The 23,122-nt window shown below is 43.8% G+C and overlaps 1 protein-coding gene across 1 annotated transcript; it reads right to left on the bottom strand.

Moving 5' to 3' along the window:
- Window positions 1-1,282: 1,282 nt before the first annotated feature.
- On the bottom strand, window positions 1,283-22,317 carry LOC106603436 (NADPH--cytochrome P450 reductase). The gene is made up of 15 exons (XM_014197114.2): window positions 20,933-22,317; window positions 20,112-20,160; window positions 16,607-16,735; window positions 16,182-16,331; window positions 11,410-11,534; window positions 11,221-11,310; window positions 8,571-8,669; window positions 7,977-8,093; window positions 7,221-7,339; window positions 6,763-6,944; window positions 5,838-5,987; window positions 5,334-5,604; window positions 4,806-4,951; window positions 4,088-4,173; window positions 1,283-2,314 (listed from the first exon to the last, which is right to left on the bottom strand). The coding sequence occupies exons 1-15, from the start codon at window positions 20,980-20,982 to the stop codon at window positions 2,170-2,172; spliced, it is 1,908 nt and encodes a 635-aa protein (XP_014052589.1). The 5' UTR covers window positions 20,983-22,317; the 3' UTR covers window positions 1,283-2,169.
- Window positions 22,318-23,122: the final 805 nt, after the last annotated feature.

The following is a 23,122-nucleotide window of genomic DNA, read 5'->3' as shown; positions in this document are numbered from 1 at the left end:
TGTATGAATTGTACAGTACATGGTACAATATGAATATGCTACTAGTATGCATATTTGACTAATCTTGTACTGCTCTCTTTATTTACACAACCTTCGTGCATCTGAATAGGCAGCCATGTTGAACTTGTAAATACATTTAAAGACGGCAAATATAGAATGCTTTCAATGCCTTAGACATTTCAGATAAGTTAATTGACTTATATATATATATATATATATATATATATATATATATATATATATATATATATATATATATTTTCACCTTGTGGGTACTTCAAAGCATGATAAACGTTCAGAGGCAATATTTCATATCATAATCACCTCTGTTTACACCTAGTTACACTTACAAAAACAATGTGTAACATTCAATGTATAATATCTCCAACTTTTGTAATCTGATGGGAAACAGTGAAGGGCTGCACTCAATTTTATAAAAAAAACTAATTGGTTTATTCCAAAAATGTCCATAACCTTAAAAGGAGCGCAAGGACCAAATCTACACTGAACAAAAATATGAACACAACATGCAACAATTTCAAAGATTTTACTGAGTTACAGTTCATAAGGAAATCATTCAATTTAAATTAATAAATTAGGCCCCTCATCTATGGATTTCACATGACTGGGAGTACAGATGTGTGTCTGTTGGTCAGACACCTTCAAAAAAAAAGCTAGGGGCGTGGATCAGAAAACCAGTCAGTATCTGGTAACCACCATTTGCATCATGCAGCGTGACATCTTCACATAGAGTTGATCAGGCTGTTGATTGTGGCCTGTGGAATGTTGTCCCACTCTTCTTCAGTGGCTGTGCGAAGTTGCTGGATATTGGCTGGAACTGGAACAAACGGTCGTACGTCAATCCAGAGTATCCAAAACATGCTCAATGGGTGACATGTCTGGTGAGTATGCAGGCCATCGAATAACTGGGACATTTTCAGCTTCCAGAAATTGTGTACCGATCCTTGTGACTTAGGGCCATGCATTATCATGCTGAAACATGGCACGACAATGGGCCTCAGGATCTCATCACGGTATCTCTGTGCATTCAAATTGCCATCGATAAAATGCAATTGTGTTCGTTGTCAGTAGCTTATGCCTGCTCATACCATAACCCCACCCCATACATGCTGTCTGCCATCTGCCCAGTACAGTTGAAACCGGGATTAATCCGTGCAGAGCACACTTCTCCAGCATGCCAGTTGCCATCGAAGGTGAGCATTTTCCCACTGAAGTCGGTTACGGCGCTGAACTGCAGTCAGGTCAAGACCCTGGTGAGGACGACGAGCATGCAGATGAGCTTCCCTGAGATGGTTTCTGGCAGTTTGTGCAGAAATTCTTTGGTTGTACAAACCCACAGTTTCATCAGCTGTCCGGGTGGTTGGTCTCAAACGATCCTGCAGGTGGAGGAGCCGGATGTGGAGGTCCTGGGCTGGCGTGGTTACACATGGTCTGCGGTTATGAGGCCGGTTGGAATTCTCTAAAACAACGTTGGAGGTGACTTATGGTAGAGACATTAACATTCAATTCTCTGGCAACAGTTCTGGTGGACATTCCTGCAGTCAGCATGCCAATTGCACGCTCCCTCAAAAGATTAGACATCTGTGGTGGCGTTGTGTTACAAAACTGCACATTTTAGAGTGGCCTTTTATTGACCCCAGCACAAGGTGCACCTGTGTAATGATCATGCTTTTTAATAAGCTTTTTGATTATCTTGGCAAACGAGAAATGCTCACTAACAGTGATGTAAACAAATTTGTGCACACAATTTGAGAGAAATAAGCTTTTTGTGTGTATGGAACATTTCTGTGATCTTTTATTTCAGCTCATGAAACATGGGACCAAAACTTACATGTTGCGTTTATATTTTTGTTCAGTGTACATGAAAGGCCTGGGGGTTAGGGGTCAATTTGGAGTATGAGACCATTCCCAACGAATCTTGAATGAATTGCACTACCTCTCAGCACGAGTCTCCACAAAATGCTGTCAGTAAGATTACACACCAAAACAATAAGTACAACATTCATCCATACGTCTTTCCATTTAGTGATTATGTGCTGACCTCCAAAAACTATTTAAAATAGTTTACCGTTACCACTCACCCTCCACCAGAATGAAATAGTTAACAGGGGTTTGTGAGTGTGTGCTGTAACGTTAGCTTCATCTTCTTTAGCTCCACACGTCCTGAGCATAGCGGCCCTTTGTCATCAGCTTCTTGATGTAAGCCACAGCCTGTGTGTGTGTGAGGCCTCCCACCTCCTCAGCAATGTCATAGAAGGCATTCTGCACGTCCCGCGCCATGTTCCGAGCATCCCTAGGAAAAGACAAGTGGCAGCCATATTTACAGAGGGCACACAATAATGATGGATTATCCTTTTAAAAAAAACCTCAAAGCATGTACAGTGCCTTCAGAAAGTATTCACACCCACATTTTGTTGTGTTACAGCCTGAATTTAAAATGGAATAAATTTAGATTTTCTGTCACTGGCCTACACACAATACCCCATAATGTCAAAGTGGAATTATGTTTTTAGAAATATTTAGAAAGCTATAAAGAATGAAAAGCTCAAATGTCTTGAGTCAATAAGTATTCAACCCCTTTGTTATGGCAAGCCTACATAGGTTCAGGAGTAAAAATGTGCTTAACAACTCACATAATAAGATGCATGGACTCACTGTGTGTGCAATAATAGTGTTTAACATGATTTTTGAATTACTACCTCATCTTTGTACCCCACACATACAATAATCTGTAAGGTCCCTCGGTCGAGCAGTGCATTTCATACACAGATTCACCACAAAGACCAGGGAGGTTTTCGCAGAGAAGGGCACCTATTGGTAGATGGGTAAAAATAAAAAAGCAGACATTTGATATCCCTTTGAGCATGGTGAAGTTATTAATTACACTTTGGATGGTGTATCAATACACCTGGTCACTACAAAGATACATGCGTCCTTCCTAACTCAGTTGCCGGCTGTGATAGGAGAAAACTGAGGATGGATCGACAACATTTTAATTACTCCACAATTACTAACCTAAATGACAGAGTGTAAAGAAGGAAATCTGTACAGAATACACATTTTCCAAAACACGCATTCTGTTTGCAACAAGGCACTAAAGTAAAACTGCAAAAGATTAGGCAAGGAAATGAACTGTCCTGAATAGAAAGCGTTACATGTTATGTTGGATTTTTCCCAAACATCACTGATTACCCCTGTTCATATTTTCAAGAATGGTGGTGGTTGCATCATGTTATGGGTATGCTTATCTTCGGCAAGGACTAGGGAATTTTGGGGGATAAAAAGAAACGGTATAGAGCTAAGCACAGGCAAATCCGAGAGGAAAACCTGGTTCAGTCTGCTTTTCAACAGACACTGGGAGACAAATTCACCTTTCAGTAGGACAATAACCTTAAACACAATGCCAAATATACACTGGAGTTGCTTACCAAGACGACATTGAATGTACCTGAGTGGCCTAATTACAGTTTTGAAATCGGCTTGAAAATCTATGGCAAGACTTGAAAATGGCTGTCTAGCAATGATCATCAACCAACTTAACAGAACTTAAGAATTTTAAAAGGAATAATGTCCAAATATTGTACAATACAGGTGTGCAAAGCTCTCTTACCCAGAAAGACTCACAGCTGTAATCGCTGCCAAAGGTGATTCTGATATGTATTGACTCAGTGGTGTGAATACTTATGTAAATGAGATATTTCTGAATTTCATTTTCAATAAATTAGCAAACATTTCTAAAAACTTTGTCATTATGGGTTATTGTGTATAGATGGGTGAGAAAAAAAGTAATATTTAATCCATTTTAAATTCAGCCTAACAACAAAATGTGGAATATTTCCAAAATGTGGAATAATTTCTACCTAGGTTCCTGCCTTTCTAGGAGTTTTTTCTAGCCACCGTGCTTCTTCATCTACATTGCTTGCTGTTTGGGGTTTTAGGCTGGGTTTCTGTATAGCACTTTGTGACATCAGCTGATGTAAGAAGGGCTTTATAAATACATTTGATTGATTCAAGGGGTATGAATACTTTCTGAAGACACTGTACAGGTGTCTGAAATGCTTCTTACCCACAAATGTAGATGTGAGCATTGTCCGTATGGATCAGCTTCCACAGGTGTTCATTGTTCTTTTTCAGGAGATGCTGCACGTACACCTGAGCATGGATAATCAAACAATTAGCCTAACTGAACAATTCATTTAAGTGATACAAAGACATTCTCTTACATTTACATTTTTACATTTTAGTCATTTAGCAGACGCTCTTATCCAGAGCGACTTACAAATTGGTGCATTCACCTATAATATCCAGTGGAACAACCACTTTACAATAGTGCATCTAAATCTTTTAAGGGGGGGGTTAGAAGGATTACTTTATCCTATCCCAGGTATTCCTTGAAGAGGTGGGGTTTCAGGTGTCTCCGGAAGGTGGTGATTGACTCCGCTGTCCTGGCGTCGTGAGGGAGCTTGTTCCACCATTGGGGTGCCAGAGCAGCGAACAGTTTTGACTGGGCTGAGCGGGAACTGTGCTTCCTCAGAGGTAGGGGGGCCAGCAGGCCAGAGGTGGATGAACGGAGTGCCCTTGTTTGGGTGTAGGGCCTGATCAGAGCCTGAAGGTACGGAGGTGCCGTTCCCCTCACTCTTGAAGTCTGCAGGTTCTTAAGGCAATACGAATCATAGGAAGTATCAACAATTGTACCTTATCTAAGTCATAGATAAGAGCGTATTGAATCTTATCACATAGTTAACGCCTCAGAGCTGACAGAGAAGTTAGGTGTGCTGTGTTACCTTCTCCTCTTGGTCTCTGGAGAAGGCCACGTTGAGCTGAGTCAGCACGCCCACCTTCTCAAACTCTTCCAGTTCCTGCTGGTACATGAAGTCCTGATTTCTGTGGCGACAGCCGAAGTACAGTATCGTCTCGCCGACATCCTTCCCTGATAGAAAAACACACTCTTTTATTTACTTATTTTATTTAACCCTTATTTTACCAGGTAGGTACACACTCTTGATGTGAAACTGTGTCACACTGGCACTCTTTTCCCTTTTCCCTTATGCTAACATATTAAAACATACTTGTTGAAAACAAATTCAGGTCAACCTAATTTACTGTAGAACATGGAGACTTGCTTGCTGTGGACTCCATCTATTCTACGCACAAACCAAACGCTGTTCTGTTTTAACAGCTGTTCTTCAAAATCACAAAATACCACACAATACCAGAAAATTCACACTCTGGACACATTTCAATTTTCCAATTCAATAAGTAGACTTAGATGCCAGACGAGGCCCAGGCTTTCTTCCTCCCTAGCTGGTTACCTTGCTCCTTCATCCAGCCTCTCTCCTGGAGGAAACCCATGAAGGGGGCGATGCCTGTGCCGAGCCCAATCATCACCACCGGATTGCTGGCCTTGAAGGGCAGCCGGAACTGGGACTTGCGGACGTACATGGGCACGGTGGCTTTGTGGCCGTTGTCCGTCACCACCACCTTGTTCTTCAGCCAGTTGGTGGCCACTCCCTTGAAGCTCCGCCCTGTGCTGGTCTGGAACTCCACCACTACCGCACAGATGCTCACCATGTTGGAGTACACCTGACATCAAGACAATACACAGTTATTAAGTAAACATAAAGAAACAAAATAAAGAAACAAATAACTGAAAAAGTGGGAACTGAACTGGCAATAACAGGTCTGCTGTTCTCCGATTCCTGGTACCATATCCTGAACTCCTATATTGCTCTCCATTCATGGGCGCTGCTGTACAAATGTATATTTCTCCCTAAAATGGACAAAGTATTATTATTTTTTCTAATAGTGGGTCTCACCTTGCCAGAGGAGGCGATGGAGTAGTAGCGAGCCTGTAGGCGGGGCAGCAGCTCACACAGGTGGTCTATGGCAGGGTGGAGGGACGGCATGTCCTCCAACACAGCCAGGATGTTCCTCTGAGCATCCAGCACCCAGCTCTGGTACAGACCCTGACAGAGAGACACAGACAGACAACAGTTACTCTTCATTGATTGTGTTTACATACACACTTATAATTCGATATTAAACTGATTATTAAATCGATATTAAACACCTTACTCTGCTTATCTTAATTGGCGTAAGGTCATAATGGAAGTAAGCATACGCCGATTAAAACATCTGGTTTCTGAGCAATCTTTTCTAAATATTAGGACATGTAAACAGCTTAGTTGGCATTCCAGTGGTGTATTTGATCTGCACATGTGCCAGCAGCGGGTAGCGCCAGCAGCGGGTAGCGCCAGCAGCGCCAGCAGCGGGTAGCGCCAGCAGCGGGTAGCGCCAGCAGCGGGTAGCGCAAGCTTCCCTCTTATGCTCGAGTGAAGTGAGTTCGAAAAAACTGAAAGTATGCATCTTATAAATAGTTTTCACATACAAACTTTATATGTGCGAATCAAATAGTCTGAACAAAAATAACATGGTCACTGTAGTAGAAGGTTTAATTTGATTGGTGATTTTCAGCATTCATCAAAAGTCCCATCAGGCAGCCTGATTTCAGATGTGTCCATACAAACAGGATTATTAGGGAAATCCTTCTTCTTTCAAAGCATGTAAACGTTTTAAACAAACTATTATATTAACCTGACTATCCACAATAATCACATTATTGTATGCATGTAACCATGCTCATTGATACAGAGCATTTCCAGTTATTCAAACCTATTGACAGCATGAATTTCTGGGTGGGCAGTGGAGTGTCAGTCAGTCAGAGGTTTGAGGGGTGCCAACCTTGCCCTCGGGGGAGGCGGAGGCCATCTTGCGCAGGATGTCCTGGTCCTTGGGGTCGGTGGCGTACTGGGCCAGCTCAAACAGGACGTTGGTGCGAGGGGGGTTGGTGATGTCCAAGTAGTGGGTCAGAGCTGTGCGGTACGTTGTCGGACACGGGAATGGGTGCTTCTTATTGGACTCCCCTGAAACACACACAGATGAAGAATCTTATCAGCATCATTGTTTAAGATTCAAGTTCTCTTTATTTTGAGGCCACTGCATCCATTTTGGTTGTTAATGGTGGACTACATGATTTAGTTGACAATGTGTGCAGCAGTATCTTTTCAACCTCTGGATCATGTGCATTATATTGCAACCAAATATTATGGAAAATGCCAATGGAAAAAATAACTACTCCAATGCAAATACAGATGCAAAGCAGCTCACATCATATCCCTGAGCCATGATTTACAACTGACCGTCGAGGTTGTTGAGAGAGATAACAGTGTCCAGGTCGGCGTCCAGGATCTGGCCTATTCTGTTCACTATTGACACGTCATTCATGGGGTAAACAGCAACGTGGTCTCCAGAGTCATATCTGCAGGGAAGGAGAAAGACAGGGGGAGATGGATGAACAAGACTTCCCACTGTATTTATCTAACAAGCAAATGTCATTACATATACAAGATATTTACATACTTTTTGCCAGTGTGTGAAAAATAAAATAAAATTAAATGATTAACCAACTCGACACTTGCTAGGAGACAGAAGTAATGTAGTAGGCATAGGAAGGCAGAAATGCATTATATTTAAAGGCCCAATGCAGCTAAAAATGTGATTTTACTGTGTTTTATTTATATTTCCACACTATGACGTTGGAATAATACTGTGAAATTGGGAAAATGATAATGCCCTTTTAGTGTAAGAGCTGTTTGCAAAGACTGCCTGAAATGTGGGATGGAGCTTTGGCCTGCCATCACCAGGTGGTAAATTGGTTAATAGACCAAAAGAAAAAGAGTTCCAAACCTAACAATAGTTTCAGTTTTCCAGACCAGACAGTCTTAGCAAAATTCTTGCTTGGGAAATTTTTATTTTTGACCATTTTAATTGAAAACAATCACAGTAAGGTACTTAACTGTTACGCAGAAATGATTTGATATTGAGATAAAAACAGCTGCATTGGACCTTTAATGGCATAGGACTTTTCATATCAAATATGAATAAAGAGCAGATACCTGATTTGGGAGCCTGAGATGTCCAGCTCTAGATGCATCAGATGTCGGTCGCCGGCTTGGTTCAGCTGGCGGTTCACCGCTACCGTGGCCAAGTAGGGGTTCTTAGCATCAAAAGGCCTCCAATGACAAATATACTGGAGTTATCACAAAGCTATTTCAGACAAATGGAGAAAAGTGCTACTGTTGTAAAAAGGGTTCGTCCAAAGGTCCAATAAATAACTAACATTTGAGAGGAGATTTCTAATATTAAGGATAAAATTCAAATTAAATGATCTGAGAAGACAGGTGAAGGCACTTTGGCCAAGGTCTATAGAGGGATTTAGTTTACACCTGTCTAGTTCTCTCAGATCAGTGCAGATGAAGGAAAAGAGAATTTAGACTATTGAGATGCACCCTAAAAGCACACCGTCTTTTCTGTTGGCATTGGGAAGATGGTGAGAATCATGTCAGCGTCATGGCAACAGTCATCCCTTTATTGCCCTGAACAACAATCATAATCTATTAATTCCATTCCATGACAACACAGCTCTGTCATTAAGCCTGATAGCTGAGCTCCCTACACCACTTCCTGTGTGTGTGAAGCTGTCAACTCACGGTTTCTGGGTCTCAAAGCTCTTGAGGCGACCCATCTCCCCAGTATAAACCTTATTCATGTTGATGTCAGTTGGAAACACCAACTCGTACTGCCGGATGCTAAAGGAGAGGAAGAAACGGACAGGTGGTTACTTCCTGCTCCGCATCTCGACCACTCATGATCACACACCTTTGAAGTCTAAAAATAACTTGTCAGTGCAGCTAAGGGCTGATATCAAATCAAACTTTATTTGTCACATGCGCCAAATACAACAAGTGTAGATCTTACCGTGAAATGCTTACTTACAAGCCCTTAACCAACAGTGCAGTTCAAGAAATGTTAAGAAAATATTTACCAAATAAACTAAAGTAAAAAAGAATTAACAGTAACACAATAACATAACAATAATGAGGCTACATACAGAGGGTACCAGTACCGAGTCAGTGTGCGGGAGTACAGGTTAGATGAGGTCATTTGTAGATGTAGGTAGGGGTGAAGTGACTATGCATAGATAATAACAGCAAGTATCAACAAATGGAAAGGGGGGGGTAAATGTAAATAGTCCGGTGGCCATTTGAGATTAATTGTTCAGCAGTCTTGTGGCTTGGGGGTAGAAGCTGTTAAGGTGCCTTTTGGTCCTAGACGTGGCGCTCCGGTACTGTTTGCCGTGAGGTAGCAGAGAAAACAGTCTATGACTTGGGGACTGTAGTCTCTTACAATTTTATGGGCTTTCCTCTGACAATGCCTATTATATAGGTCCTGGAATGCAGGAAGCTTTGCTCCAGTTATGTACTGGCCCGTACACACTACCCTCTGTAGCGCCTTACGGTCAGATGGTGATCGGTTACCATACCAGGCGGTGATTCAACCGGTCAGGATGCTCTCAATGGTGCAGCTGTAGAACTTTGTGAGGATCTGGTAACCCATACCAAATCTTTTCAGTCTCCTGAGGGGGAAAAGGTTTTGTCGTGCCCTCTTCACGATTGTCTTGGTGTGTTTGGACCATGATAGATTGTTGGTGATGTGGACACCAAGGAACTTGAAACTCTCGACCAGCTCCACTACAGCCCTGTTGATGTTAATGGGGGCCTATTCGGCCCTCCTTTTCCTGTAGTCCACGATCAGCTCCTTTGTCTTGCTCACATTGAAGGAGAGGTTGTTGTCCTGGCACCACGGCCAGTTCTCTGACCTCCTCCCTATAGGCCATCTCATCGATGTCGGTGATCAGGCCTACCACTGTTGTGTCATCAGCAAACTTAATGATGGTATTGGAGTCGTGTTTGGCCACGCAGTCGTGGGTGAACAGGGAGTACAGGAGGGACTAAGTACATACCCTGGGGGACTCCAGTGTTGAGGATCAACGTGGCAGACATGTTATTGCCTAATCAAATCAAATTAAATGTATTTATATAGCCCTTCTTACATCAGCTGATATCTCAAAGTGCTATACAGAAACCCAGCCTAAAACCCCAAACAGCAAGCAATGCAGGTGTAGAAGCACCTGGGGGCGGCCCGTCAGGAAGTCTAGGATCTAGTTGGAGAGGGAGGTGTTTAGTCCCAGGGTCCTTAGCTTAGTGATGAGCTTCGTGGGCACTATGGTGTTGAACGCTGAGCTGTAGTCGATGAACAGCATTCTCACATAGGTGTTCCTTTTGTCCATGTCGGAAAGGGCAGTGTGGAGTGCAATTGAGATTGCGTCATCTGTGGATCTGTTGGGGCGGTATGCGAATTGGAGTGGGTCTAGGGTATCCAGGAGGATGCTGTTGATGTGAGCCATGACCAGCCTTTCAAAGCACTTCATGGCTACCGACGTGAGTGTTACAGGGGCGGTAATCATTTAGGCAGGTTACCTTCGCTTCCTTTGGCACAGGGGACTATGGCGGTCTGCTTGAAACATGTTGGTATTACAAACTCAGTCAGGGAGAGGTTAAAAATGTCAGTGAAGACACTTGCCAGTTGATCTGCGCATGCTATGAGTACACGTCCTGGTAATCCGTCTGGATATGGACAGCCACATATGCTTTTAGTGGGGTTCGCGCTCTGTGATGCAAATGCTATGATACTTGTGTGTATGGTAAAAGGGTTGGATGCCATGCAGAGCAGAGTGAAAGGCCTCAAAGCACAGGGGAGACATTCATGTCGGGCACTATTATGCATGCAAACAGAATTTGAAATGGAAATGTGCCGTTGTTTAACCAAATGTGTAGACGGTCATTTAGGTTTGTTATTTGCAGTTGAAGCTTTATGGTTGTTTTTCTGAAAACATGCAAACAATGTCAGGGTCTATCAAACATGAATGAATCAATTGTTTAATATATCTGATATGTCCAGTATTCATAGCTGGTGATATTACCAAGATCCCTGGTTCTGTATTGAATTGGAATACAAAGTAAAACATTATGGGCAGGTTTCCCAGACACAGATTAAGCCTAGTCCTGGACTATATAGCTTTTCAATGGAGAATCTCAATTGAGAATATTTTTTTTATCCTGAACTAGGCTTAATCTGTTTCTGGGAAACCAGCACTCTAGGTCATACTTTTTTTTTAATAAAAGGAAGTACATCTTCTCCTAAAGCTCCATAGTAAATATCTCTAGTTGGCAACAAGTCTGAGTCCGACCAGGAGAGAGAGAGAGGGGGTAGCCAACTAGCTATTAAACTAGCTATTACCTGGTGTCATCTCCTGTGGCCTCCACCCCAAAGTGTTCACACACAGCAGGCCAGAACTGCTCCTTCCATGATACAAAGTCTTCCTCAAGGCTGGGAAAGAGGGTTAGACAGACATAGAACACAGTCATAGGATATTTTGATAAGATAAATACATACATATTTATGAATATGGATTCATTTAGTACTCACTTGCCATCATCGTCTCCCATTCCCAGGTCATAGATCCTCCTGCCACCCAGCTCTTCCAGTCTCTTGTCTGTATACTTTCCCATTGCATTGAAGTGCTCATATGTTTTATTCCCCAAGCCAAACACCTGCAGAGTTCAAAGGCGGACGCTATCAGCTATCATAGTAGATCAAAAATAATGAACTACATATAAATGTAAAGCTTCCATGATGTACAGTACCAGTCAAAAGTTTGGACACACCTACTCATTAAAGGGGTTTTCTTTATTTGTACTATTTTCTACATTGTAGAATAATAGTGAAGACATCAAAACTATTAAATAACACATATGGAATCATGTAGTAACCGAAAAAGTGTTAAACAAATCAAAATATATTACACATTTGAGATTCTTCAAAGTAGCCACCATTTACCTTGATGACAGCTTTACATACTCTTGGCATTCTCTCAACCAGCTTCATGAGGTCACCTGGAACGCATTTCAATTAACAGGTGTGCCTTGTTAAAAAGTATTTCCTTCTTAATGTGTTTGAGCCAATCAATTGTGTTGTATATCACCCCCCCCCTCCCCAAGGTATACAGACTTGGTCTTTTAACAAATAGGGCTATTATGGCAAGAACAGCTCAAATAAGCAAAGAGCAATGACAGTCCTGTCACGTCCTGACCAGTAGAGGGTGTAGTTGGGTCAGGACGTGGCAGAAGGGAGTGAGTGTTTTATTGTTTCATTTAAATTTGGCCGTGTGACTTCCAATCAAGCACAGCTGTAGAGGGTTGTGGTTGATTGGGAGTCACACATAAGTTGCCTACGTTTCCGTTGTGTGGTGTGGGTAATTGTTCTTGTCACTGTTGTTGCACCTGACAGGACTGTGTTGGCTGTCAGTTTTGTTGTTTTGTGAATTGTATGGTGTTCGTAACAATAAAAATGACGAACCCTAACTCCGCCGCATTTTGGTCCACTTCTTCCGTAGACAGCCGTTACAGAATTACCCACCAAACCAGGACCAAGCGGCGGAAGAGGAAGGAGCAGCAGGACTACTGCGTTATGGACAAATGGACGTGGGAACAGATCCTGGACGGAGAGGGACCATGGACTCAGGCTGGGGATTATCGCCTCCCGCAGTGGGAGATTAAAGCGGCGAGAGCGGAGAGGCGATACTACGAGGAGAGAGAGCGCAACGAGCGCGAGAGGCAGCCCCAATAATTTTTTTGGGGGGGGCACACGGGACAGTCGGTGGAGCTGAGGTCGGAACCAGAGCCAGTCGGGATGACATTGGAGGTGAGCGAGGGTTATGAGACAGAGACTGTGACGGGGTTAATGGGAAAATTAGGAGAGAGAGAGATGAGAGCTGCTAGTGTGGTGCATAAAGTACGGCATTCGCCCTAATGAGCGTGTCGTGGGTATGATGTCACCTGAGGCAGCTCTCCATACTCGTCCTGAGGTGCGTGCTGGTTGTCTGGTAAAGACTGTGCCTGCGCCCAGAAACAGGCCTCCTGCATGTCTTCCCAGCCCTGCACATCCTGTACCTACGCCCAGAACCAAGCCTCCTGCATGTCTTCCCATCCTGGTCAAGCCCGTGCCTCCTCCACGGACCAGTACTCCAGTGGGTCTCCCTATCCTGGTCAAGCCCGTGCCTCCTCCACAGACCAGTCCTCTAGTGGGTCTCCCTATCCTGGTCAAGCCCGTGTCTCCTCCATGGACCAGTCGTCCAGTGGATCTCCCTATCCTGGTCAAGCCCGTGTCTCCTCCATGGACCAGTCCTCCAGTGGATCTCCCTATCCTGGTCAAGCCCGTGTCTCCTCCACGGACCGGTCCTCCAGTGGGTCTCTCCACCCTGGTCTCTCCTGTGCCACCTCCTCAAACCAGGCCTCCAGCGGGCCTTCCCAGACTGGTGAGTCCAGGGCCTGCGCCCAGAGCCAGGCCTCCGTTATGTCTCCCCAGCCTGGTGAATCCTGAGTCGGAGCTGCCCGCCAGTCAACAGTCGTCGGAGCTGCCCGCCAGTCAACAGTCGTCGGAGCTGCCCGCCAGTCAACAGTCGTCGGAGCTGCCCGCCAGTCAACAGTCGTCGGAGCTGCCCGCCAGTCAACAGTCGTCGGAGCTGCCAGAGTGGCCGGACTGCCCTGTTCTGCCAGAGTGGCCGGACTGCCCTGTTCTGCCAGAGTGGCCGGACTGCCCTGTTCTGCCAGAGTGGCCGGACTGCCCTGTTCTGCCAGAGTGGCCGGACTGCCCTGTTCTGCCAGAGTGGCCGGACTGCCCTGTTCTGCCAGAGTGGCCGGACTGCCCTGTTCTGCCAGAGTGGCCGGACTGCCCTGTTCTGCCAGAGTGGCCGGACTGCCCTGATCTGCCAGGGTGCCCCTCCTGCCTTCCGGCCCAGCCCGAGTGGCCCGCATGCCTTCCGGCCCAGCCCGAGTGGCCCGCATGCCTTCCGACCCAGCCCGAGTGGTCCGTCTGCCAGGGTCAGCCCGAGTGGCCCGTCTGCCCGGCGCAGCGATCGGCGCCAACAGAGTGGGCGACGCCGAAGGTGGAGCGAGGTCCACGTCCTGCACCTGAGCCACCTCCAGGATAGGTGGGTTGGGGAGGGAGGGTGTAGCACAGTGCCGTCGGTGACGGCAGCCACCCTCCCTTCCCTCCCTTATTGTTTAGGTGTTCCTTTTTGTTGGGGAATTTTTTTGTGTTTTCCTTTTTTTAGGTGCATCCCGGGGTCTGCACCTTGAGGGGGGGGTACTGTCACGTCCTGACCAGTAGAGGGTGTAGTTGGGTCAGGACGTGGCAGAAGGGAGTGAGTGTTTTATTGTTTCATTTAAATTTGGCCGTGTGACTTCCAATCAAGCACAGCTGTAGAGGGTTGTGGTTGATTGGGAGTCACACATAAGTTGCCTACGTTTCCGTTGTGTGGTGTGGGTAATTGTTCTTGTCACTGTTGTTGCACCTGACAGGACTGTGTTGGCTGTCAGTTTTGTTGTTTTGTGAATTGTATGGTGTTCGTAACATTAAAAATGACGAACCCTAACTCCTCCGCATTTTGGTCCACTTCTTCCGTAGACAGCCGTTACAAGTCCATCATTACTTTAAGACATGAAGGTCAGTCAATCTGGAAAATGTATTTAAGTGCAGTCGCAAAAACCATCAAGCGCTATGATGAAACTGACTCTCATGAGGACCGCCACAGGAAAGGAAGACCCAGAGTTACCTCTGCTGCAGAGGGTAAGTTCATTAGAGTTACCAGCCTCAGAAATTGCTTCAGAGTTCAAGTAACAGACACATCTCAAAATAAACTGTTCAGAGGAGACTGCGTGAAATCAGGTCTTCGTGGTCAAATTGCTGCAAAGAAACCACTACTAAAGGACACCAATAAGAAGAGACTTCCTTGGGCCAAGAAACACGAGCAATGGACATAAGCAATGGACACTGTCCTTCGGTCTGATGAGTCCAAATTTGAGATTTTTGGTTCCAACCGCCATGTCTTTGTGAGACGCAGAATAGGTGAACGGATGATCTCTGCATGTGTGGTTCCCACCGTGAAGTATGGAGGAGGTGTGATGGTGCTTTGCTGGTGACGCTGTCAGTGATTTATTTAGAATTCAAGGCACACTTAACCAGCATGGCTACCAGAGAATTTTGCAGCGATACGCCATTCCATCTTGTTTGTGCTTAGTGGGACTATCATTTGTTTTTCAACAGGACAACAACCCAACACACCTCCAGGCTATGTAAAGGCTATTTGACCAAGAAGGAGAGTGATGGAGTGCTGCATCAGATGACCTGGCCTCCACAATCACCTGACCTCAACCCGATTGTGATGGTTTGAGTTGAGTTGAAGGAAAAGCAGCCAACAAGTGCTCAGCATATGTGGGAACTCCTTCAAGACGGTTGGAAAAGCATTCCAGGTGAGGCTGGTTGAGAGAATCTCAAGAGTGTGCAAAGCTGTCATCAAGGCAAAGGGTGGCTAGTTTGAATAATCTCAAATCTTTTTGGATTTGTTAACCACTTTTTTGGTTACTACATGATTTAATATGTGTTATTTCATAGTTTTGATGTCTTCATTATTATTCTACAATATAGTAAAAATAAAGAAAACCCCTTGAATGAGTAGGTGTGTCCAAACTTTTGACTGGTACTGTAGGTCTAGTAGGGCCTATAGCATGATGCAAACCTGAGTTGACTGTAAATGCAGTAATACCCTATCTCCTCATGTCCAAGCTGTACATTTACTCAATTACACCATATGGATCAGATCTGTAATCTAAGTGGCTTTCTATGGCTGGATGCACAACAAATGTCAAGACCAAGAAAACATGGATTTCCCAGATAAAACGTCACAACCACATCACGATGCTGTCTCAGGAGTCGCACAGTGAGACCCAGAGGAATCCATGGTTAACATTGTTCAGTAGTGATGTCAATGAGAAAACACTCCAAAATGGAGACTCCCAATGTCTCCAAGCCACAAGCTGCCAGTGCTCTCCTGCTCCAGCCTTGGTTGGTCAGGCCCAGAGCTTTGTTTGGCAGGACCACATGTTTCCAGTTGGTTAGTGAGTTTGGAGGGAAGTGGCGCACTGTAGTAAAGTGTGGATTCCAGCAGAGCCTTTCAGAGCCTTATAGGTGGACATCTCAATCCCTACCTCCCCTTCAATGGAGATGCAATATGACTTATTCTGTGTGGATCCTGTCATAGCTAAACTTGCTGCGCCGCACACCAATGTTGATGCCCATGCACCTTGATGCACCTACTACAGATCAATCTCAATACTAAATTCAGACAGCAAAATACCAACCGCAAACTTGACTCCGTTCAGTTCCTCATCGGTCTCCTGCATCCAGTCGTAGAAGTCCTGAGCGTTGTCTGTGGGGTCCCCCTCCCCATAGGTGGCCATGCAGAACACAGCCAGGGAGTTGTCGATCTCCACAAGACGAGGCAGCTCTGACTGAGGAGAGAAAGAAAGAAAAATACATTGGAAATTGAAACAGGATTCGTTCACCAAACAGCTCTCAGGATGCAACAATCAAGTCAATAGCTCTCCTAATGTTATTAATATAATAAATATCCAATTACATTTTTGGATTTAACTTGAAATAAACAAAAATACACAAGAACCTAAATATTCACCACAAAGCTACTGGAGGTTACATGCGGTATGTAGAACACTGAGACAATATAAATAGTGTACTATACACATGTAAAGTCAATGGGATTAAGTACCATGTCATTTTCTTCAAGGTCAGCTGACATGCCGCTCATTCCGTAGCGCTGGGCGTCTTTGGCCAATCGGCCACAGAACTCCTCAGCTGTGCCCGTCTGGGAGCCATAGAACACCACCATGTTCCTGTTCTGGAGAGGCAGATGGCATCATCAGCAGTCATCCTACATTATAGAGGACTTCTCAGCTGGACCCATTAGGAACATTGCTTACATCCGCTATGACAGGCTCATTGTCCTCCCTCCCTCCCAAAAGCCTGGGAGGAATGAGAGAACCAAGCCTCAGGGTCAGTAGCTTCAGTCCAACATCACACACACACAAACATATATTTATTTTGTCTCCATATTATGTCTATATCTGATAAGCTACCAGGGAAAGGGCTAAGAATAGCCCATATTAATATATGTAGCCTTAGAAATAATGTTAATGAAATAAATAACTTGCTAACATCAGATAACATTCATACTGGCCATCTCTGAAACTAATTTAGATAATTATAGGATACAACAGTAGCAATACAGAGATATAACATCTACAGAATAGACAGGAATGCCTATGGGGGAGGTGTTGCTGTATATCTTCGGAGCCATATTTCTGTAAAACTTAGATAGGATCTCATGTCAAATGTTGTTAAAGTGTTGTAGTTGCAAGTTCACCTGCTTCATCAAGCCTATTCTTTTAGGTAGCTGTTAAAGGCCACCAAGTTCTAACAGTCAGTATTTGGATAATATGTGTGCAATGCTTGATAAATGTCTGTGATGTTAACAGAGAGGTCTATTTTCTGGGTGACTTGAACATTGACTGGTTAGCAACTAGCTGTCCTCTCAAGAGGAAGCTTCTAACTGTGACTAATGCCTTAATACGACCCACGTTATCACTCAAACAACTAGACTGCATACCAATAGTGTTGGATCTGTGACATCCACTTGTATTGATCATATATTCACTAATGCTGCAGAGCTTTTCTGCAAAGCAATATCAATTTCCATTGGTTGTAGTGACCATAAGATTGTGGCAATAAGAAGGAAAGCCAGGTCCCAAAGTTTGGGCCCAAAGTAATTTATTAGAGATCATACAAAATGTTTTCAAAGGACTCTTGTTGAAGATGCAAAACATGTATGTTGGTGTATTAGGAAGTGAATCCAGATGCAGCACTGGAAGTATATATAAAAAATTCTAAAATCCAGCACTGGAAGCTTTGTAAAATAATTAATGCCAATTGTTGACAAACATGCACCTGTTAAGAAACTAACTGTGAGAACTGTTAGAGCCCCCTGGATTTATTATGAAATTGAAAAAAATTGTTGTTCAAAGAAATTATGCAAAAGTTGTGGCAAACAAGTCAGGCTGCTCAGCAGATTGGTTTATATTCTGTAAATTGAGAAATGTTGTGACTAAACTTAACAAAAATATCAAGAAATGATATTACCAAACACAATGGAAAAGAGACTTTGGAGTACCGTAAATTATACTGAACAAATATATAAACCCAACATGTAAAGTGTTGGTCCCATGTTTCACGAGCTGAAATAAAAAAAGCTTCATTCTCTAAAATGTTGTGCACAAATTTGTTTACATCCCTGTTAGTGAGCATTTCTCATTTGCCAAGATAATCCATCCACCTGACAGGTGTTGCATATCAAGAAGCTGATTAAACAGCATGATGATTACACAGATGCAGCTTGTGTTGGGGACAATAAAAGGCCACTCTAAAATGTGCTGTTTTGAGGGAGCATGCAGTTGGTATGCTGATAGCAGGAATGTCCACCAGAGCTGTTGACAGAGAATTTAAATGTTAATTTCTCTACCATAAACCGCCTCCAACGTCATTTTAGAGAATTTGACAGTACCTCTAACCGGGCTCACAACCGCAGACCAAGTGTATGATGTCATGTGGTTGAGCGGTTTGCACGTTGTGAACAGAGTTCCCCATGGTGGTGGTGGGGTTAAGGTTAGGGCAGGCATAAGCTACGGACAACGAGCACAATTGCATTCTATTGATGGAAATTGCACTTCGGTGCCGTAACCGACTTCAGTGGGAAAATGCTCACCTTCGATGACAACTGGCATGCTGGAGAAGTGTGCTCTGCACAGATTAATCCCGGTTTCAACTCTACCGGGCAGATGGCAGATAGCGTGTATGGGGTGGGGTTATGGTATTGGCAGGCATAAGCTACTCACAACAAACACAATTGCATTTTATCGATGGCAATTTGAATGCACAGAGATACCGTGACGAGATCCTGAGGCCCATTGTCATGCCATTAATCCGCCGCCGTTACCTTTCAGCATGATAATGCACGGCCCCATGTCTCAAGGATTTGTACACAATTCCTGGAAGCTGAAAATGTCCCTGTTCTTCCATGGCCTGCATACTCAGACATATCACCCTTTGAGCATGTTTGGGATGCTCTGGATCGACAGCATGTTCCAGGTCCCACCAATATTCAGAGGAGTGGGAAAACATTCCACAATCAACAGCCTGATGAACTCTATGTGAAGGAGATGTCGCGCTGCATGAGGCAAATGGTGGTCACACCAGATACTGACTGGTTTTCTGATCCACGCACCTACCTTTTTTTAAGGAATCTGTGACCAACACATGCATATCTATTTTCCCAGTCATGTGAAATCCATAGATCAGGGCCTAATGAATTTATTTAAATTGACTGATTTCCTTATTCGAACTGTAACTCAGTAAAATCTTTGAAATTGTTGCATTTTGCGTTTAAATTTTTGTTCAGTATATATCATGGGCAGAAACCCCAATTAATCTCCATGGTTCATTGAAGTTGATGGGTCATTTATAACAAAACCTTTCGATATTGCCAATCATTACAATGACTATTTCACTAGTAAAGTGGAAAAACTCAGAAGTGAAATGACAACATTAAACAGTGAACCATCATATTTTTATATAAAAGATCTAATAATGAAAGAGAAGGATTGTTGTTTTGAATTTGGTCAAGTTAGATTGGGAGGTGGAAAAACGATTGTTATCCATCAATAAAGATAAGCCAGCAGGTACAGACAACCTTGATGGGAAACTTTTGAAAATGGTATCAGACTGTATTGCCACCCCTATTTGCTAGATCTTTAACCAAAGCCTAAAAGCAGCGATTCTCAACTCGTGGGTTGCGACCCAAGGTTTTGAATGGGTCGTGAGCGTAAAAAAAGTATTTATTAAAAAAAATATGAATACAAAAAATACTCCATTCTGAACTTAAATTACCAAAACCAGGTAGAAAGTGTGTAAAAATGATAATGAACCTATACTTCTAAACCTATACTTTTAACCTCAACTATTTTTCTTCAATCACAGTATCACAAAAGCTAATATCGTCCATATATACCCTGACTAGAAACCACATGTTTTAATATGACAGTCACCAAAGCAAGTTAAGTGGCATATAGCCTACATATCCATTTACTAAATAAATAGACATCATTTTGTCTAAACTAATTGCTTTCTACGTACGACACAGCATTTAGCATAAAGCTTCTAACCGTTTTCTTCATTTTCTCAATGAAGCTGGTTTCTCGCTGTGGGGTGACTCTGGAGAAAAAGACAAAGCAGACGTTAAAGGCAAACATCCACATGTTAACTTAGTCAGTCAATGTAATAAATGGCTAATTCACTGCCTCGTAAATAAGAGGCCATTTGAGGAGGGAGAGCAGAACATGTTTTTACTCTGGCATTCTCAACCCCTTCTGACCCCATGGGAGAGATTTTCGTATGAGTCACACCCACTTGCTAACATGTACCACAGTACTAAAATCCCTTCACAAGTCATGGAAAAGCAGAACAGAAATAGCTCAGTTGATCATTGGTAAAAACGTTGAACAAAGACAGTAACTGCGTGTAAAACTCACCAATGAAAATAACATGTCAATTGTCAATGAAATGTGTGCTCCTTAGCAAAGAACATTGGAGGTATCATTTCAAGTTATGCGCTTGCAACAAAGAATTATCAAGAGGAAGTCCTTCAAGAAGTGACAATTGTTGCATGTGGTGAAAGTATCTTAAGTAAACTGTTAGGCTACTTGTACTGCACACACCTGTAATTCAGACTATAGCCTTTTTGATGACAGAATATCATAATCATAACATTCTGCAATATTGATTGTTATTTCTAAAACACTGGGAAGCAGCCTGGGAAGCTGAAGTGCAAATTAGCTAATCAAGTCTAATCTTTTGCAACAGTAACACACATTTCCCTGAAGAGCATCAACATGATAGACAGTGAACAGAGCATAGTTGAACAAGCTGTCACACACACACACACACACACACACACACACACACACACACACACACAGCGACTGACCTGGCTGCTGCTTCCTGTCTTTCTTTGGGCAGAGGGAACACACATCCCATGGCTAGAGGCAGTGTTCTCCAGCTCCCCACAGAACCCTTGTCTGATCCACAGTGGGAAACAATCCAATAAAGCAGTTGAGGAAGAAGCCCCCTCAGGACGGACTAAGGGCTGGCCTCTCCGTAGTGAATTATGCCGATGCAGGAGCGACTCTGTCTCTCACTGAACATACGCCCCCCCCCCACACACACACACCCCACCCGAGCGCACTCTCTTAATCAAAACACGCAGGCAGCCATGGTTGTTATTCAGCCACAGAAGCCTCTCGCTGGCTGGCCAGGCAACTCCAGGGCATGTGTTTTCCTCAGAGCAGCAGTCAGAGCCATGGATGTACGTGTTGCTGTTAGCCGCTCTCACCACCACTCAGCATGGGCTCCACTGACATCTGGCAGCAAGGCTGGGAAGGCACTGACAGTAATAGCATGACATTTCCCTTAAAGCCCTTCAAGCAGAGCAGCCGACAACACATACAATGCAAAAAAAACGGACATGCTCCTGCACACGCACACACACACACACACACACACACACACACACACCAACACTCTGACACACTCACTACATCCCTCCTCTTTTCCTCTACAGTCTGTAGGGACTAGACCACCCGAGTCACCCTGGCAACCATTAACAGCATAAATATGTAGTTTTTCTTTTTAAAGCGAGATGAGGTAAGGCAGAGCTGAATGAGGCACATTTCAAACCCCTGAGCTGTGAGTGTATCACTATGGTTACCTAATTTATCATAAAAGGTTGCCATTTGTGACACAGCTCTGCTCCATTCATGCTCCCTAAAAGGCAAATTAGGGATGGCTTCCGCAGAAGAGAGGCTGAACAGAGAATACTGCTGGACTTTGGCCTCAACTTTCCACCTTGGAGAGCATTCAAAGGGAAAGAGCATCCGTTGGGTCTTCTGGCACACTGGGGAAATGTCCAAAATGGGCTGTGTAGAAGACCAAAGACAAAAAGAGTGCACAAAGACAGTGTCTTCTTCTCCAGCAAAAAAGGACCACAGTGAAATGAGAGCCAGCACAAGGAAACTCCAAGGTAGTTCTCCCTTTTCCTGCACTCCCAAAAACCTTTTCCTGGAATTTTCATAGCTTCAGTTGTGGGCCATTTCCTCCTCCTGCATATTTCCTTCAAAGGGGTTTTGGTGGTGCGGAGGGGAGACAGGGGATAACGCAGAGGGAGAGGGAGATGAGAAAGAGAGAGAGGAGAACGAGAAAGAGAGAAAGGGAGAGAGGAAAGAGAGACAACATTGTATATAACAAACAAGTAATAGCGTAACCATCATCCATGTACATTTTGTTGTTTATTTATCAGCCATTCCCTCTTTTTCTTTTTTATAATTTTTCATAATATAAACTGGATGCAGTCTATCACAGTGCCATCCGTTTTGTCACCAAAGCTCCATACACTACTCACCACTGCGACCTGTACGCTCTCGTTGGCTGGCCCTCGCTTCATACTCGTCGCCAAACCCACTGGCTCCAGGTCATCTACAAGACCCTGCTAGGTAAATTTCCCCCTTATCTCAGCTCACTGGTCATCATAGCAGCACCCACCTGTAGCACGAGCTCCAGCAGGTATATCTCTCTGGTCATCCCCAAAGCCAATTCCTCCTTCGGCCGCCTCTCCTTCCAGTTCTCTGCTGCCAACGACTGGAACGAACTACAAAAATCTCTAAAACTGGAAACACTTATCTCCCTCACTAGCTTTAAGCACCAGCTGTCAGAGCAGCTCATAGATTACTGCACCTGTACATAGCCCATCTATAATTTAGCCCAAGCAACTACCTCTTCCCCAACTGTATTTATTCATTTATTTATTTTGCTCCTTTGCACCCCATTATTTATATTTCTACTTTGCACTTTCTTCCACTTCAAATCTACCATTCCAGTGTTTTACTTGCTATATTGTATTTACTTTGCCACCATGGCCTTTTTTGCCTTTATCTCCCTTATCTCACCTCATTTGCTCACTTTATTTATACTTATTTTTCTACTATATTATTGACTGTATGTTTGTTTTACTCCACGTGTAACTCTGTGTTGTTGTATGTGTCAAACTGCTTGCTTTATCTTGGCCAGGTCGCAATTGTAAATGAGAACTTGACCTCAACTTGCCTACCTGGTTAAATAAAGG

This window comes from Salmo salar, chromosome ssa04 (assembly GCF_905237065.1).
Source record: "Salmo salar chromosome ssa04, Ssal_v3.1, whole genome shotgun sequence".
Taxonomy (NCBI): Eukaryota; Metazoa; Chordata; class Actinopteri; order Salmoniformes; family Salmonidae; genus Salmo; species Salmo salar.
This window is presented reverse-complemented; position numbering and strand designations above follow the sequence as displayed.

What these genes read in the sequence shown, in the direction of transcription:
- LOC106603436 (XM_014197114.2), bottom strand. Translation starts at nt 20,982, where the DNA reads ATGGGATGTGTGTTCCCTCTGCCCAAAGAAAGACAGGAAGCAGCAGCC. An exon ending in AGCTTTGAGACCCAGAAACC is followed by an intron (nt 8,094 to 8,570) that starts GTGAGTTGACAG and finishes TTGTCATTGGAG; the next exon opens with GCCTTTTGATGCTAAGAACC. An exon ending in CCGCCTCCCCCGAGGGCAAG is followed by an intron (nt 5,988 to 6,762) that starts GTTGGCACCCCT and finishes TCTCTCTGTCAG; the next exon opens with GGTCTGTACCAGAGCTGGGT.